At 38.3% G+C, this 15042-nt stretch overlaps 2 protein-coding genes across 2 annotated transcripts; both read right to left on the bottom strand.

Moving 5' to 3' along the window:
* Positions 1-638: 638 nt before the first annotated feature.
* LOC108265734 (progonadoliberin-1) lies at positions 639-2620 on the bottom strand. Its single transcript, XM_017468372.3, has 4 exons — positions 1700-2620; positions 1028-1145; positions 807-899; positions 639-720 (listed from the first exon to the last, which is right to left on the bottom strand). The coding sequence occupies exons 1-4, from the start codon at positions 1768-1770 to the stop codon at positions 688-690; spliced, it is 315 nt and encodes a 104-aa protein (XP_017323861.3). The 5' UTR covers positions 1771-2620; the 3' UTR covers positions 639-687.
* Positions 2621-2740: 120 nt separating this feature from the next.
* kctd9a (potassium channel tetramerization domain containing 9a) lies at positions 2741-11830 on the bottom strand. Its single transcript, XM_017468371.1, has 12 exons — positions 11642-11830; positions 10275-10396; positions 10065-10108; positions 9829-9925; positions 8978-9036; positions 8739-8867; positions 7497-7564; positions 7324-7419; positions 7083-7232; positions 6224-6329; positions 5716-5849; positions 2741-4756 (listed from the first exon to the last, which is right to left on the bottom strand). Exons 1-12 carry the CDS (start codon positions 11687-11689, stop codon positions 4640-4642), a joined length of 1170 nt encoding a protein of 389 aa, XP_017323860.1. The 5' UTR covers positions 11690-11830; the 3' UTR covers positions 2741-4639.
* Positions 11831-15042: the final 3212 nt, after the last annotated feature.

The following is a 15042-nucleotide window of genomic DNA, read 5'->3' as shown; positions in this document are numbered from 1 at the left end:
TAACATGAATTATAACAGATTCAGGAAATTCATATCTTTTCCAATGGAATTCAGTACAAGGAGATGTGTATACAGACAGCTGTTGATGGCTCAGATGATACATGCTGGGGTAAGATAACTAGGGACATCTTACATCACGTGAACATTTTTAGCTGCTTGGAATCTTGATTCACGTCACATACAGTATGATCAGAAAAGGCCATTTTGGAGATGAGAACAAAAATGAAGATGCTGTTGATGAGGAAAGGGATGGAGATGGGGTTGAAGATGAGGATAAGGTCGGGGATAGGGATGGAGTGAGGATAGGGATGCTGATGGAGATAGAGTGAGGATTAGGATGAATACGACATATGCATGAGAAATAAATGACTGTCTGCAACCACCTGCATGAGAATAAAAACTTTTTTAAAGGGGTCCTATGGATACCCAGTGCTCACACCCGCCTGGATTACCTGCGGCAAAATCCCAGCCGTGCTGAGCAGCACTCTTGTGTGTGTGGTATTACTTAATTATAACACATTTTATTAATACTGTATTCCTAATAAATTGTGAGAATAACAATGTGCAACATAAAAGCAGTACGTTAAAAAAAAAAAAGCGAAAGTGTTTCGGTAATAAAAAAATAAACCCACACGAAATAAAGGCAAAGCATTTTATTGAAGCTCTTGATCAGTTTTGTTATTTGTCTTACTGTCCAATTTCTCGCTCAGCAACACTGGTCTATAAGAGAAGACAAAAGATAAACATCAAGACACTGCCTTCAATTTGTTGGCTTACGAGCAAAAAGAAAATTATGAGCTGTGCACCAGCAGATCTTTCAGCCTGTAGAGTTTATTCCGAGGTGAAACATCTACGTAATCACACACGTAGCCGGAGGTCCTCGGCATTTCTTCAACAGTCTCGGGAGGGGGGAAAAAAAAGTCAGTCAAACACACATTTAAAACGAATAAAGTGTATAGGTTTGGTAGCTCAGCTTAGCAGAACAATATCATTGAGTTTAGACATTGTTTACTTTAGTGGCCGTTACCTCCTGCAACGCTGCACGCTTTCCTCCAGGATTAAGGCCATGAGACCAGTGCTGAGAGCTCACCTGCAGCACCACAACACACACCACCATCCACCAGAGTGCTCGCTTCACACACATCCTAAAGAAACAGGAAAACAAAGACAGCATCCATACTTACCTTAAGCATGTAAATAGTATTATCTAATAAAAGTTGTGCAGTAAGTCCTGGATTCACACGCTGTGAGGTGAGTATGGTATAGTACAACATTCATTTATTCTTCTTCACTAAGAGCTTTATCTTGGTCAGGGTTGCGATGGATCTGGAGCCGATACTGGGAACACACTCTGGATGGAATACAAGGATATCGCAAGACATTCACACTTCAACAGTGGTATCTTACCAGAAGGTAGGTGGAAACCAGAGCACCCAGAGGAAACCCACATGGACTCATTTCTTCCTCTCTCTTTGCTTCTGTTCCTCTCTTTCTGCCTTAATCTGTTTCTGTCTTTCTCTCACTCTCTCACCATTTAATCCAACCGAGTTACATTCACTCAGGTAACTGCTCAGCCATTCCATTACACACAGCACTTGTCTGCTGCCTCTCTGAAAATCTTTATGCTCACGGAAAACCAAACACCAGTTTGAAAATACGTATATATTATATAGTTATATGTTCCACAGCTTGCATGTACCTTCCTTGATCAGTCGCCCTGCAGACAGTTCTTCTGCTCTTCACAATGTTGATCTCTACAGTCTGATGCATTTTCTCTCAACAGCAGGCCTTTTATAGCACTCCCCCCACCCCACCCCCTTTCTATCTCTCTCACACAAACACTTTACTTACCTTTGTCCAACCTTGCACTGCAGGAGACTAAAAGCAGAATGATGCTGAGCATCTTTACCACTTAACATTAATCTGTTAAGTCGGAAAATCGCCATGCGTGCGTATTAAAAAGATGAGAAAGGGGATTTAGTGAGCTCTAAGTGCCACTTCTGCTTTCAAAAGCTAAGCTAAAGATTAAAGTATTGGCACACACTGCTGTTTTGGTGCCTGGGTAGCCAGTAAGTGAAAGTTTGCTCTCTGTGTGTCCACTAAAGCTTAAAATAGTGGTTCTCAAAGTGGGATCAAAGTCATTTCAAAGTTATTTTTTCCTTTATTGATTAGTTATACATTATTAGCCTGTTTTACTGATCACAAAGCTCAATAACTGATAAACGAGTAGGGCTATAAATAACGTCAAATTAATTCGAATAGATTACATTAGTGTAAAGATCAGGAATAAAACCTCAAAAGCGCCAATTAATAGTCGGAATATTATTAAATCGTAAGTTAAAATCATAAACCTACTACTTGAATTAAATTATAAATGGAATAATAAATCAAGTTGATAAAATAATTCTGTACTGACGGGGTGTGGTATTTATTTTACAGTTACAGAGGTTACTCAATCCAAAAATTTTGGGAGACCTCCAAACTCCTCCTACTTCAGCAGGTAGAGTTATGGTGCTTGGGAAGCAACACATGCACACAATCAGGACACAGATAGTCCTGGGCTCACATTTGTTGTCTCAAGTCTCTTTCACTCTGACAACAGAATATCCATAAATTTTGCGAAAACATTTCCTGAATAGGTCAGCGTGCTATAGTGCTACAGCGTCTCCAGCTCTTTCGCGACATTTGTACTATGTGAAATAAATGCAACAACAAAAATCAACCACGCAGAACAACTTGATTTGTTTATAACAGTCTGTTTATGGAAATACACTTCCGTAACAGTGAGTGGAGAGGAGACGAATCCTCTTCGATTACACCTTACGTAAATACAGCCTGCTTACATACATAAATAAATAGCCTGTGCCCTTTCAGTGAGGGTCTGATAATCAGAGAATCGCACTGAAAAGTGTGCTTCGGATTGCCTTCATTTAATGAGTACCTCCGATTACATCTAAGAGAAATAACAGCATATTGTTAGTCAGAAATTATTTCCAACTGAACCAGTCAAGTGTTTGACCATGCAGCATTAATCTGGGTCGATATTAATGATACAGACGACACGAGAAATGGTGACTTATGTACTACAACAAATACGCTATACACAAAAGTGCTAAGTAGGGAACGACAGCTTGTGTGTGTGTATATTATATATACACACTATACATACATACATACATACATACACACACTAATGCATAGGGAAGCACTAGATGAAGTAAAGCACCCTTTTAACCCTTTTTGGTGTCAAACAACTTTCAAAAAATGTCACAACAATAAGGAATCATGAGATGTCTGATGACAAACAATCACACAATAATGAATTACGAATAATGAATGCATTCAAACCAGTGTGATCTTGCTACTGGTTGCATCACTACACAATCTTTTTTTTTTTTTTTTTTAGGCACGACTGCATTTTGGTAAACCGTCTTTCATTCAGCATCCTTATTTCTATCTACCCTGCTGAAAAAGATAAAAAAAAATAGAATACCAATAGAAACCCTCATAGAATTTGTAATGGTTTTAATGGGAATTGTAATGGTTTTAATGGGAATTCTACTGATAATTTGTTGCTTTCTATTGGTGACATGTTATGTCCGGTGGATACCATTGAAGACCAATAATGATAATGGTTTTAATGGTTCTCTGATAGTTTGTAATGGTATTTGTAGAGGAAACCATTCAAATTTCCGTGGTTGTTTATTTCAGCAGGGTATTCGAGCCTTCTCATGAGGATCTGAAAGAAATCCACAGGATTGACGAGAGCAAAAGTCAGTTTTGTTATGGGAGGTAGATCTGAAATAAAAATCGGTAAGCGAAAGAAAAATCCTGTTTCCGTTTGAACAGCGCACACAAGGAGCTAAGAAACATACATTTACATTGCATATGTAATTTTATACCTAACTTTAAAATAGTTCAATAAGCTTATCACCTGTTATATATGGGATATAGGTAGCAATACGTTTGTCTTTTTAAGCATGCATATATATAAATATATATGATATGGTACGGAATTGCTAAAGAAAAGCAGAAGAGCTTTAAAAATGGCTCCTCCTTCAGATTTCAGAGTCAAACTCTAGCAATTCCACTAAGTACCAAAGCAGAAACTTCTTCATATTTGTGTGTCGGCCTGGAAAAACCCATTGGATGTCGCCGAGACTGAAGAAACCACTTTACACTTAAGGAGCTGAGTAATACACTCAAACATAACACATATTTGGTTGTGTTCACCATCGCGACTTCCACATTTGGTGATCAGAAACGGATACATTCACTAATCTTCAGCCGCACCCCCAGATATCATTTAAGCCTCCAGACTAAACAGGATAATTCAGCAGAACATCATCGCTGATACAGGAAGTCAACACTTATTGTGGATTAGATCCAACATAAACATAAATTAACACATACATAAACTAGGTTTGGTATAACAAATCGGTCAAGATGGACAATTACATATGTGTACTGGTAATCCTAATATAAACACCCTGCATCCTGCATGTGCACTAGTGCAAGAGAGTAAAGCTGTGGGGTGAGGACACGGATTGCCGATATTGCATACAGGTCCGATGGGGGCGTTTAACACTCGTAAGGGAGCGGCTGCGATAGGCTGCTCGGGCAGGAGCCTCGTGATTGGTTATCTCACGCTCTGAGACATGTGCAGCGGCGTCAACATCTCCTCGAAGATGGCTCCCTTTACGTTTGAGCCACGGAGGTTGGCTTCTTGGAGGTCACAGCCGGATAAATCACAGTTCTGAATATGGAGAAAAAATAAGGATGGGCAATTAATAAAATATGAAGCTACTATTCAAGTAGATAATCCCATAAGCCATGAACCAGATTTTAATACCGTTTTAAGGAAGCGTGGATAACAAAAATACTAAACACCTACAGTACAAAGAGTGTTAACTAAGAACTGTTATGTTACACGATTAAACAACCTCACTTAGTTTGTTGAATTTATTACTCTAGAATAAGTTAACAACAAATAGGTGTTAAAGGAATACATTATAAGATATAAAATTACATCTTTTTCTATAAATATATACAGTGGCTTGCATAAGTATTCACATATGTAACGTAGTGAATGAGTAAAGAGGGAATTAGCTAGATAATTGGTTGCAACAGAACTAATTTAGGGGCTTCACATGGACGTCGAATGATAGTGGATTTTACCAATGTTAAGCTGGGCGCTACCTGCCGTTAACCGATTAAATCAACCGATAGTTTTTTTTAAAAAATTATGCTGAATGAAAGCATAACACCCAGAGCAAAATATTGCTGAGCTTTATTACAAAAATAAACAGTACTGACTGTACCATGAAAATGTACTGTACTTTCTAAAAATGAAATATTTATACATTAACTATTAATAAATATTACAGTAAACAAAACATATACATCCTAACTGTACCAAAAAGTAGCACTCCAAATAACAAATAAAAAGAGACGTCCAAAACGGATCAAAAAACACTTCAAATAACAACAAAATGCGTCAGCACCTCTAGAGGCCGCTCTCGTGCTGTATAATGACAGAGGACGCAACTGAGAACACCCATCTGTGTGGATTTTTACCGATATCAATCTGTTGCCCTCTAGTTTCACAGCATTGCGGGTGAATACATACGCAATCACAACTTTTACATCTTTATCTGTATTTTAATTTTGCAAACTGTATTGACTTCTCCCCACATTTTACCATTACAGGCTCACCTCTAGATCAGTGCCCGCCAGAGTTGCTCCTCGCAGATTACAATTCTTCAGCTTGGCGTTCTTCAGCGTAGCCACACGCAGGTTTATCCCAGTCATCTGACTGCCCTCCATATCCACACCCTTCAGATTGGCACCTACCACATACAGACTAAATTATGACACTTAATATCAGACTGGTTATACGACAGCACTGTCTTCGGGGGTATATTCCCATAACAGCACGCCCGGGCATCAATATATCCATGAAAGCACCATTTTTTGTAGAGATATTAATTAAGTATGTAGGCAACCAGAGCATGTAGACATGATCATGTTCTGCAGTATTTCCTGAGTACAGTATTTACTAGAGTTTGATCAGATTTGGGAATAATTGGGAATGACTCAACCTTAACATTTTGGCCCAAAACACTTCGAACACATTAACAGGCCAGGACTCAGCACACACAAATAAAAAATAATGTCAAGCTCAGATTGAAAGAAAAGGTACATGCTGTAAAAATGTATATACCCTCCAGGTTGGCTTTGAGTCCTGATGGGTCTTCGAAGTTACAGCCTCTCAGTGATGCGCCCTCGGCATTAGAACACAGCATCTTAACGCCCTGCAGGTTTGCACCCTGAAAAATACATTGCACATTCAAGCAATTTAAGACAGTACATGGATCAAACGGGAACAATGAGAGTGTAGAGTGTGTAACAACAACCGAAATCCAGCAATTAGACTTCAATTCACTAAACTGAAGAAGAATAAACACTGACTCATGGACGCAACAATAAAGCCGAGTGGCTATAGGGTACCCATGATACACAGAATAACCCTATGCAACATGCTCATAAATTACATTGTGAAGGTTTTCCATTAAAAAGGAGCATTAGGTAAGATTAGCACCCCCAACTAAGATTGGGTCTCTAACAGTCGGTATGATATTTGAATGGTTCCCGTCCATATTCATGAAGCTCCTCCCACAGGATCTACGGTGGCCCATATAGTCTCGATAAATTGACTGACAGGAGGCGTATCCGAACAAAAAACAAGAATTATGGACTAGAATTCAGCGACTTAAAACACTTTTGCTAAGACCACGACTTAATTCACAGTTTTATCTTCCACTGTTATTTGTACAACCAAGAAATAAATTTAAAAAATAAATAAATAAAAATAAAAAATAAAAAAAGACTATTGCACCTTTATAGTAACATCAGAAACATTTGGCTTAAGGCACAAGCACTTGGTGTGCTGTTATAGACATGCTCAATGATTATTCATAAATTGTCCCAGCTCATCTAAGAAAAAAAAGAAAGAAGAAGAAATAATTATAATGAACAGGGTGTGGTTTTAAGGCTAAGATACACTAAAGCGAGATACATACATCCAGGTTGGCCCCAGAGAGGTCGGCCCTCTCCAGGTTCGAGCAGCACAGGTTGGCGCAGGTGAGGTTGCAGCGGCTCAAGTTGGCCATCTTGAAATTGATGTAGCGCAGGTCCAGCCGAGACAGGTCTGCCCCACTGAAATTCAGCCCCTGGGTGTACATGAGAGATGGAGAGGCAGCTTAGACAACTCTCTCTTTCTAAGGTGGTTACAAACACACAGCCTGGTGGAAATGCCTGTACCTGACAGCGCAGCTCTGACTTGGTCGGCGTGGCGAGCAGAAACCGTACAAACTCTTTCCGGGAGATGGGCGAGTGGTCCTCGGGTGGATGGGAGTTCTGTGAGGATGTTAAACTCATAAAAACACACAGAGAGGAACTGACAAGACTCTCGGGCAACCAGATCGTGTCTTTACCTTAATGGCAACTTCTATCTGCTCAGCAAGTTGCTCGATTCCAAAGAAACGAGCTTCTTCCAGTACACCTGCCACACACACACACACATTCAGAATTAACAAAACAAAAAACAAACACTCAATGCATCAACACCACCATTTACATGACTATATGACTGACCAGTTCCTGTAGATCCTGCTCTGTACTAGTGACCAGAAAATTCAAACCCCACAAATGATAGAGAGCATCCTTCCCCTGAGGTATACCCTTAACTCTACTTCTTAACCTGGCAAAGTTTTTTCAATCGGTATAAACAAGTGAATTATATTATAAGAACGCCAGGATGCTGTTGGGTTTCTGTGTGTAGAGTATCGTGACTCTGTGTTTAACTGCTGGTGAGCAGGGGGATGGGAAACGGGAGGGGTGTGAGCCCCCTGCTGGGCAAACAATTCACACCTCTCCACAATAACACTCATATAGAGAGAAAACAGACAACAGAACTAAAGTTTTTGGTGGTAAAAAGCCGTATACAACTGTCACAATTAAATTAGAACATTTAAACCTAGTAGGCTAGGAAAAAATAGAAATACTTGTGGAAAAACTGCAAAGCCCTGAGTGTCTACTTTCATGAGTCATTAACCAATACAAATAAATTCAATACTGAACACGGGGACCGCAAAAACAGGCACAAATTCCATTTTTTGGCCTCTGGTTAAAAAAAAAAGAAGCAGCTAATTTCTACTTTTTTACTCAAATACTCAACTTCCAACACATCTTAATATGGGGTGTGTTCTGCTTCTTGTGATACCATATGTACTTCTTCATGATTGAACAATTCACGGAGACTAAATGCCTACGCAAACTGATTGGTCTTAGCAAATGTGCCACCTAATTTTAAAGCGGCTTGCATAAATATTGATGTTCGAATCATAAAAAAGGTTTTTTTTACTGTAGCAGCATATAAGTGGCCTTATACTTACAGTGAAAGTCATGAGAAGTTAAATCATAGTTTAGCTCCTAGTTATTCATTTGCACTGAAATGTTTTTGTATAGTGTAAAAAAAATAAAAATAAATAAATTTAAAAAAAAAAAAGATTAAAAAAGGCTGAAGATTTTTCTGTGCAATAAATATTCAGAAGGTTGATACCGTTTTGGTATCGAAGCCAAAATGCTGGTATTTTGACAGCCAACAAAAATGGCTTTATGACTTCATTCAGTATTATATTGTGTACACAGTGACCTGATCGATAACACACACGTACCTAGTAAGTTAATTCCTTCGTTGACGATAAGCTGGCCGTGTCGTAGGTAGTTCAGGATGGGCTCAAAGTACTCGGGACTGCGATCGATGAGGTAAGCGCCTCGCTCATCTCGCTTGTTACCCCACACATCTACACTGGCGCAGAGGAGGGAAGTGCAGTGACGATTGTATGTGTGTAAACTCATATTTGAAAACTCCATAAAAGACAGACACTTATACTGAAACGTGTGAAAGCCTTACCGTTCCCCCTAAACATGTGCGCCAGCATGCTGTCAGGCTCCTTACTCACAAGCGTACTCCTAAAGTGAGCAAAACGGATAAGGTTATTAACAATAAACCTCAAACACTATATAGTAGACATTATCCAGTGGAGGAACTGACACACAAACACAATTCTCTATTTATTTATTTAATTTCATCATTGTGACATATCTGAGGCCTAATTACCGAAAACCGAATCAGATCCAAAATGGAGGAGAGTTTTGGTTTTGAGCTTTGGGCTTTACATCCTCAAATCCTTGAGTCCCAACTTTAATCCCTATCTGAACGCATCTATCTTTCCAGCTTATGTGAAATCTTATACAAACAAGCCTGCTGAATTCTCAAAATCTGATTGGTCAGAAGGTGTTGATAAATTTTCTATCATAGGTTTATATAAATGCACACATTCAAATTCTTTATAGATTCTATAGTAACAGCTAGTTCATAATAACTTGTAGAGAGAAAGTTATTTAACAAAAAAAAAATATATTATATATTAAAATTATATATATAAAAAAAATGATATAATGATATGGTGAAGCTTTCTATAAGGAGATATTAAGTAAACATTTTTTGGAAAGCGTCTCCAGTGTCTGCACTTCATAATGGTAAGAGGTAAAGCTGTGCATTCTGCCACAGAAAAAAAAAATCTACTGCATTTTGGTGTCTTATTACTTTCAAGAGGAAATTCCTCAATATAAGAGGTACACAATACTTTGGGGCATGCTGTTATTTAAAACAACTCTGGGCCGGTAACAGCAACTGTGCTTTGCACTGGGTCGCATCACACCACTCCATTCCTTACATGTCGTTAGGAAAAAACTCTGTACCGTGTAGTTGTGAAAAGCCGCCCACCGATATTCAAAGTCAGCCAATCGCTGTGGGAACCTGAGCGGTCATCAGCAGCCCTCCCCTCACTTTGAGGATCTGAAATGTACAAACGCACAAACAAGAACATCTTGACATTAGGACATCACTTTCAGTGAACACATTATGGTTTCAGCTTATACAAAAGGAGAAAGATGATTAAAAAAGGGAACAGGAGAGAGTAATCATGACGACTTACCGACGAAGGCATCGCCCTCTGACACATATAACACATCATCATCTCTATAACCAAAACAAAAAGTAGCAAATATTTAGTTATAAACTTATCATACATTCATGTCTGTAAAGAAGTAGAGCAGATAAGAAAAACAAGGACTTTTTTTTTTTTTTTTTACTTTATGAGCAGAACAGTAAAGTTTGGGAAATCTTCCACATCTAAGGTTCTTACCTGATTAGGGTGATGTCGTCGATGAGGCCACCCTTCCCGTTGTACAAACTCGTGGCCCTGATTCCCAGTTTATTGCTGGCAACAGATAAGAGATCAGACAGAGTCCCGTACACTGCTACAACCTGTGGAAAAGAGAAAAGTCCGAGTCAAAATCAAAGACGGGGAACGCTTTTCTTCACTCTGAGCTGCACAGATAAACTTAAATCTCACGACACCTCCAAAACTATTCTCACCGTGAAGTATCTATAGCTAAGCGTTATTTTAATGTAAACAAATGCAATAAGAATCCCTGCCAGTAAAATTTTAACCTTCACGTTGATAAATAACCCAATTGAGTTACTTACTTAAAAACAGTGCTATATGTACCGACAGGATGTTATCGAGAGAAGAAAAAAACAACAAAAACAAAACAACGACGTTCTGTAATCATCGTGATGTGGCACAATGACAAGTGAATTGCTATAACCACCCCGAAGTTCTCCTAGAACAGCTTGTCGAAGTGTCTTACTCTGGTGTCTTATACCACAACAATATCGCTTTTAAAGAAGTTATATTAAAGAAGAAAATGTTGAATTAAACAAATTAATTCCTGTTATCACGTACGATATAACATTTGTTTTCTCAACATCCTCTCTTTAATCTCTGTAGGTTAGAGTAAAAAAAATGTTTAAATAAAAAAAAAAAAAAAAAAAAAAGCAAAACTCATATCCTTCCACCCTGAAGACTTTCACGTGACGGAAAACTAAGTTGACTCTTACAAAGCGCTGACACTGGAGACTCCTTCCAAAAATGTTCAACACTCTATGGGAACCTACCTACTGGAGTACTATTTAGTACGGAAGTATGCGTCAAGGAGTAATCCATATACAGGGAATGTATTGCTAAGGGAACGTGACTCTCGGCCAACGTCTATTTAAATCTCCCGAGATTTCACAAAATGAGCTCTTGCCTGTTACCCAGATAGCTAGCTAGCTAGCTAACAGCTATAAAACAGGCAAAACAAAAAAGGTACGTAGGTAAGGAAGGCGTGTAGCTGGTTTAATTCGGAGGACAGTGGAGACATTTTGGAAACATTTAGAAAGAAAAAAGTCACGCACGTTGATTATGCTAACAGGCTTGGTTATCACAATCACGTGATTAAGCCAGTTAGCCATTAAAGGTGCCATTACTTAAACCAGGACATAGCCCATCATTTTCCCAAATGGGCGAACTGGAAAATTAAACCGTATTCACACCCATAATATAGACAGAAAAGCTGGTGCATTTCAGTATACTTAACCAAACACAGACGTGCTAGTGCTAGTTTAAGTGCTAAGCTAACTCTAAGAGCCCGCTAAGAATGAACTTGAAATTTACAGCTAACTCACCTTGCCGTTTTTGGAGGTCCCATTGACAAAAAGCGTAACCCTTCGCATTATTTGCGTGAAATGATTTACACGGTTGTCTTCAGAATACACGGACAATTTATCATCTACGAGTTCGCTACTGTAAACTCATCCCTATTGAAGACGAAAAAACTCACAGCAACAACCTACATGTATTCCGATTACGAGGCGGCAGTCCAATCAGAGCGCTCGCATAGTTACCGAGGTAAACAGCGCACCAATGACAATGCAACATTTCGTAGCCGGAAGTGCTACGCCAACCAATCAGACACAATTGTGGTATAACTTCACTCGTGAGGAATTTGCAAGGGAAATAGTTTTGTTCAGTGTGGGAGTGGTGGTTCAGCCGGTTTTTCCTCTGTTTCTTAACGCTACACGGATATTGAATGGGGAATTAGTATAGTGGGAGAAGAATTCACAACACAATCCTCAAAATACAGTTAATAAATAGGGAATAATATCAAAATAATAAGGCTTACTGGGGTACAGTGCCATGAAGAAAACCAAAACAAGTTATGAGTTACCTTATTTTGTTTGGTTAAAAAGTGAAAAATAGGTATGCTGTATGAAAACAAGTCACTGAATATGTCGAATCACATACAGGAGCATGAGTCATTAACAGTTATGAAGATTTTCAGTCATAAGTAAGGCATAAACCATGCAGGGGTATGTTGTTCTAGGAAAATAATCAGCTATGTGCTGGTGTGGTGGTTGAGCTAGGGAACTTGTTACCCCAAAACTGATTCTTTTCCAATAACTGCACGTCCCAAACCACAGCAAGTTGACATTAAAAATAAAATAAAATAAATGAATGGCCTACTAGACTTTTTTAAAAATCAATTTATAGTTACATCTAATGTAGTGGAACATCTGCTAAATAATGTTGTTTTCTGTTGTCACTTCAGAATTATAACAGCTATAAACAGTGGTTACCTCACAAGCCTCAATTTTTTGCTCTCGGTGTAAATAAGACAAAAAAAAAAAAAAAAAAAAAAACATGGTTTATTATGTGCTTTATAACAGTTAGTTTTCAAGAGTCTTCAAGACAGAGGACTTTGCATGTTACACAATTTTTTTAAATCCATTTATTAATATCTTTAGAGTTGTAACATATTAGAACGAGCACATTAATATAAACATTACAGTGGGAACTACTGCTGTTGTAGAAAATGAATCAACACCTTCTGGCTGATCAGATTTGAGAATTCAACAGCTCTGTGGTATAATAATGATGCAATAATGTTATAATTACCCAGTACTATTAGACATCAAGCAAAACAGGGGGTTTTCTCCAGTAGATGGCAGATGGGAACATATTATTGACCAGCACTCTCTTTTCAAACTGCTCTGCTCAATTTGCACAGCCTACTTTATCCTTATGGAAAAAAAAAAACACCTCATGAAGGCTTGAATCAGACTTGAGTAATATTAAGTGTTTTGGAGCAGGAAAGGCTTTTACACACACAGGGAAGAGAATATAAAGAACTAGAATAGGCTTAGGGTACTGTTCAGTCTCACCATAAATTCTCAGTGAAACATCCCATTTTTGTTATTCAGTGCCAAAGGAAGAAAAACATCTCATCTTTGCTTAGTTAAACATTGCATTTTGTCCACATAGGCTTTGTGTATAGGCTGATTTTATTTAAACATCCCATAAATCATTATGAAGTTTACAGCTAGGTTAGAGTTTCCATGAAAGCCTACGTAAATTCAAAATACTGGGTATTGTTAAAAAAAGAAAGGTAAACTACATCTAATTCTTTGCTTGCAGCACCGTAGTGGACAAGGTCGATGGGTGTAGTGATACAAATGTAAAAAATTTTTTTTAAAAGCCATAGCTTGTGATTTTATTGCTCAAATGAAGAAAGCAACTGGTGACACAATATTATAACAGGGGAAAATTAATTTCTGCATAAATCATTAAACTCTAATATTTCCAAAGCATTGTGTAAGTCATGAGATATCAAAGTGCTGCAATTTTTACACAATTCCACCCACGACTGCACTTCTGCTTCCAGGTGTAGTTCCCCATTACCCAATGGCCATTTGGCCTAATAACATGTTCCAGATAAGCCACAACTAATAAGCTAATTAAATGTCAAACAAGACTGTTTGCACTTATGCTGCCAACCCCCCAACCCCCCCCCCCCACCACCACCACACACACACACACACTTTTTTGACAAACTGAAATCGAGTTAATGAAAGACTTTAAACAGGCAACGAGTGATAATATCCTGTTTACAGCTGAGTGAGTCTTACATAGTGACCATAATCTTATCTTCTGCTAAAAAAATGTTGCTTTTCAAAATGTCACTTCATGTCTGTGACTGCTCACATGGTCTGCAAACACAGGGAGCCGATAATCGCACGTCTGTGTACATTGTTGACAATTTGGCCACCAGATGTAGGGAAGTTTCCCATTGTGCATGTCTCCATGTTTGGGTAACGAGGGCCGAGTATTATGTTTTTGAAGAATAAATTAGATAAGGTGATCCATGGACAAATGGTGTGCCAAGAAAAAGGCTTCTGACTGACCCGTTTGCAAGCTGGGTTTAGCGCTGGACCGCTCAAATGGTTCTAAAATCTTTTGTTAGACAGCGAAACATGGTGTTGTTGATTAACTCTTACAGTGTGCATTTAATACCATGGTAACTCAGCATGGAGTAAATTGTCTTCATGTATCATGTATCACTTTTTCCCCCATTGGCTTAAATGATCTAAGTTTAGAACAACATGGAACAACAGTGGATTTCGCATGAATTCAATATTAGTGTAGAAATTACCTTAATAAAAAATTCATCTTGGAACATCTTCATAATGCTCTTCGAAACAGTTTATAGCAATTATCAGAGCAGATAAGAGTGTGTACGTGAATTCCTGGCACATCCACAGCCCTCCCTTCCCATAAATGCTCAGCCAAACATTGAAATGGCCCTGGCTGAATCTAATGAATCTATTCCAATGAAGCCAGGTCCCCTTCTTAAACAACATGTGATATTAAATAAACCTACTTAACCTACTCACATCATCTATTGTCAATTAGAAAATGATTGGCACCTTTGAAGTAAATGAGCAAAAATTAATACATGAACACATGCAATGATGTTGAAAATATGAGGAGGCTGTATAGTTTTATTTAAATATTATCTTAGAAATAAATTGTGTCTTTTAGTAAAAATGTGTTCTTTTGAGCAAAAAAAAAAAAAAAAAAATGGCACCACACAGTGAACATCTGGTGAACCCTTCCCTAAAGAGAATAACAGCATTGAGCCGTTTCCTCAGTGTCTAAGAAGGTTTAGGATACTCGTAAAAGGATATTGAATTCCTCCATGCCGAACATTTTAAGCTTTCTAATATCTAAGAAATTAGAAAATGTCTAA

This window comes from Ictalurus punctatus, chromosome 5, assembly GCF_001660625.3.
Source record: "Ictalurus punctatus breed USDA103 chromosome 5, Coco_2.0, whole genome shotgun sequence".
In the NCBI taxonomy this organism is placed as follows: Eukaryota; Metazoa; Chordata; class Actinopteri; order Siluriformes; family Ictaluridae; genus Ictalurus; species Ictalurus punctatus.
The sequence above is the reverse complement of the archived record's forward strand: the minus strand, read 5'-3'. Positions and strand labels throughout refer to the sequence as shown.

What these genes read in the sequence shown, in the direction of transcription:
- kctd9a (XM_017468371.1), bottom strand. Translation starts at nt 11,689, where the DNA reads ATGCGAAGGGTTACGCTTTTTGTCAATGGGACCTCCAAAAACGGCAAG. An exon ending in GGACCTCCAAAAACGGCAAG is followed by an intron (nt 10,397 to 11,641) that starts GTGAGTTAGCTG and finishes TCTTTTCCACAG; the next exon opens with GTTGTAGCAGTGTACGGGAC. An exon ending in GCACATGTTTAGGGGGAACG is followed by an intron (nt 8,868 to 8,977) that starts GTAAGGCTTTCA and finishes GCGCCAGTGTAG; the next exon opens with ATGTGTGGGGTAACAAGCGA.
- LOC108265734 (XM_017468372.3), bottom strand. Translation starts at nt 1,770, where the DNA reads ATGCATCAGACTGTAGAGATCAACATTGTGAAGAGCAGAAGAACTGTC. An exon ending in AGGGCGACTGATCAAGGAAG is followed by an intron (nt 1,146 to 1,699) that starts GTACATGCAAGC and finishes CTGTTTCTTTAG; the next exon opens with GATGTGTGTGAAGCGAGCAC. An exon ending in ACAGGCTGAAAGATCTGCTG is followed by an intron (nt 721 to 806) that starts GTGCACAGCTCA and finishes CTTCTCTTATAG; the next exon opens with ACCAGTGTTGCTGAGCGAGA.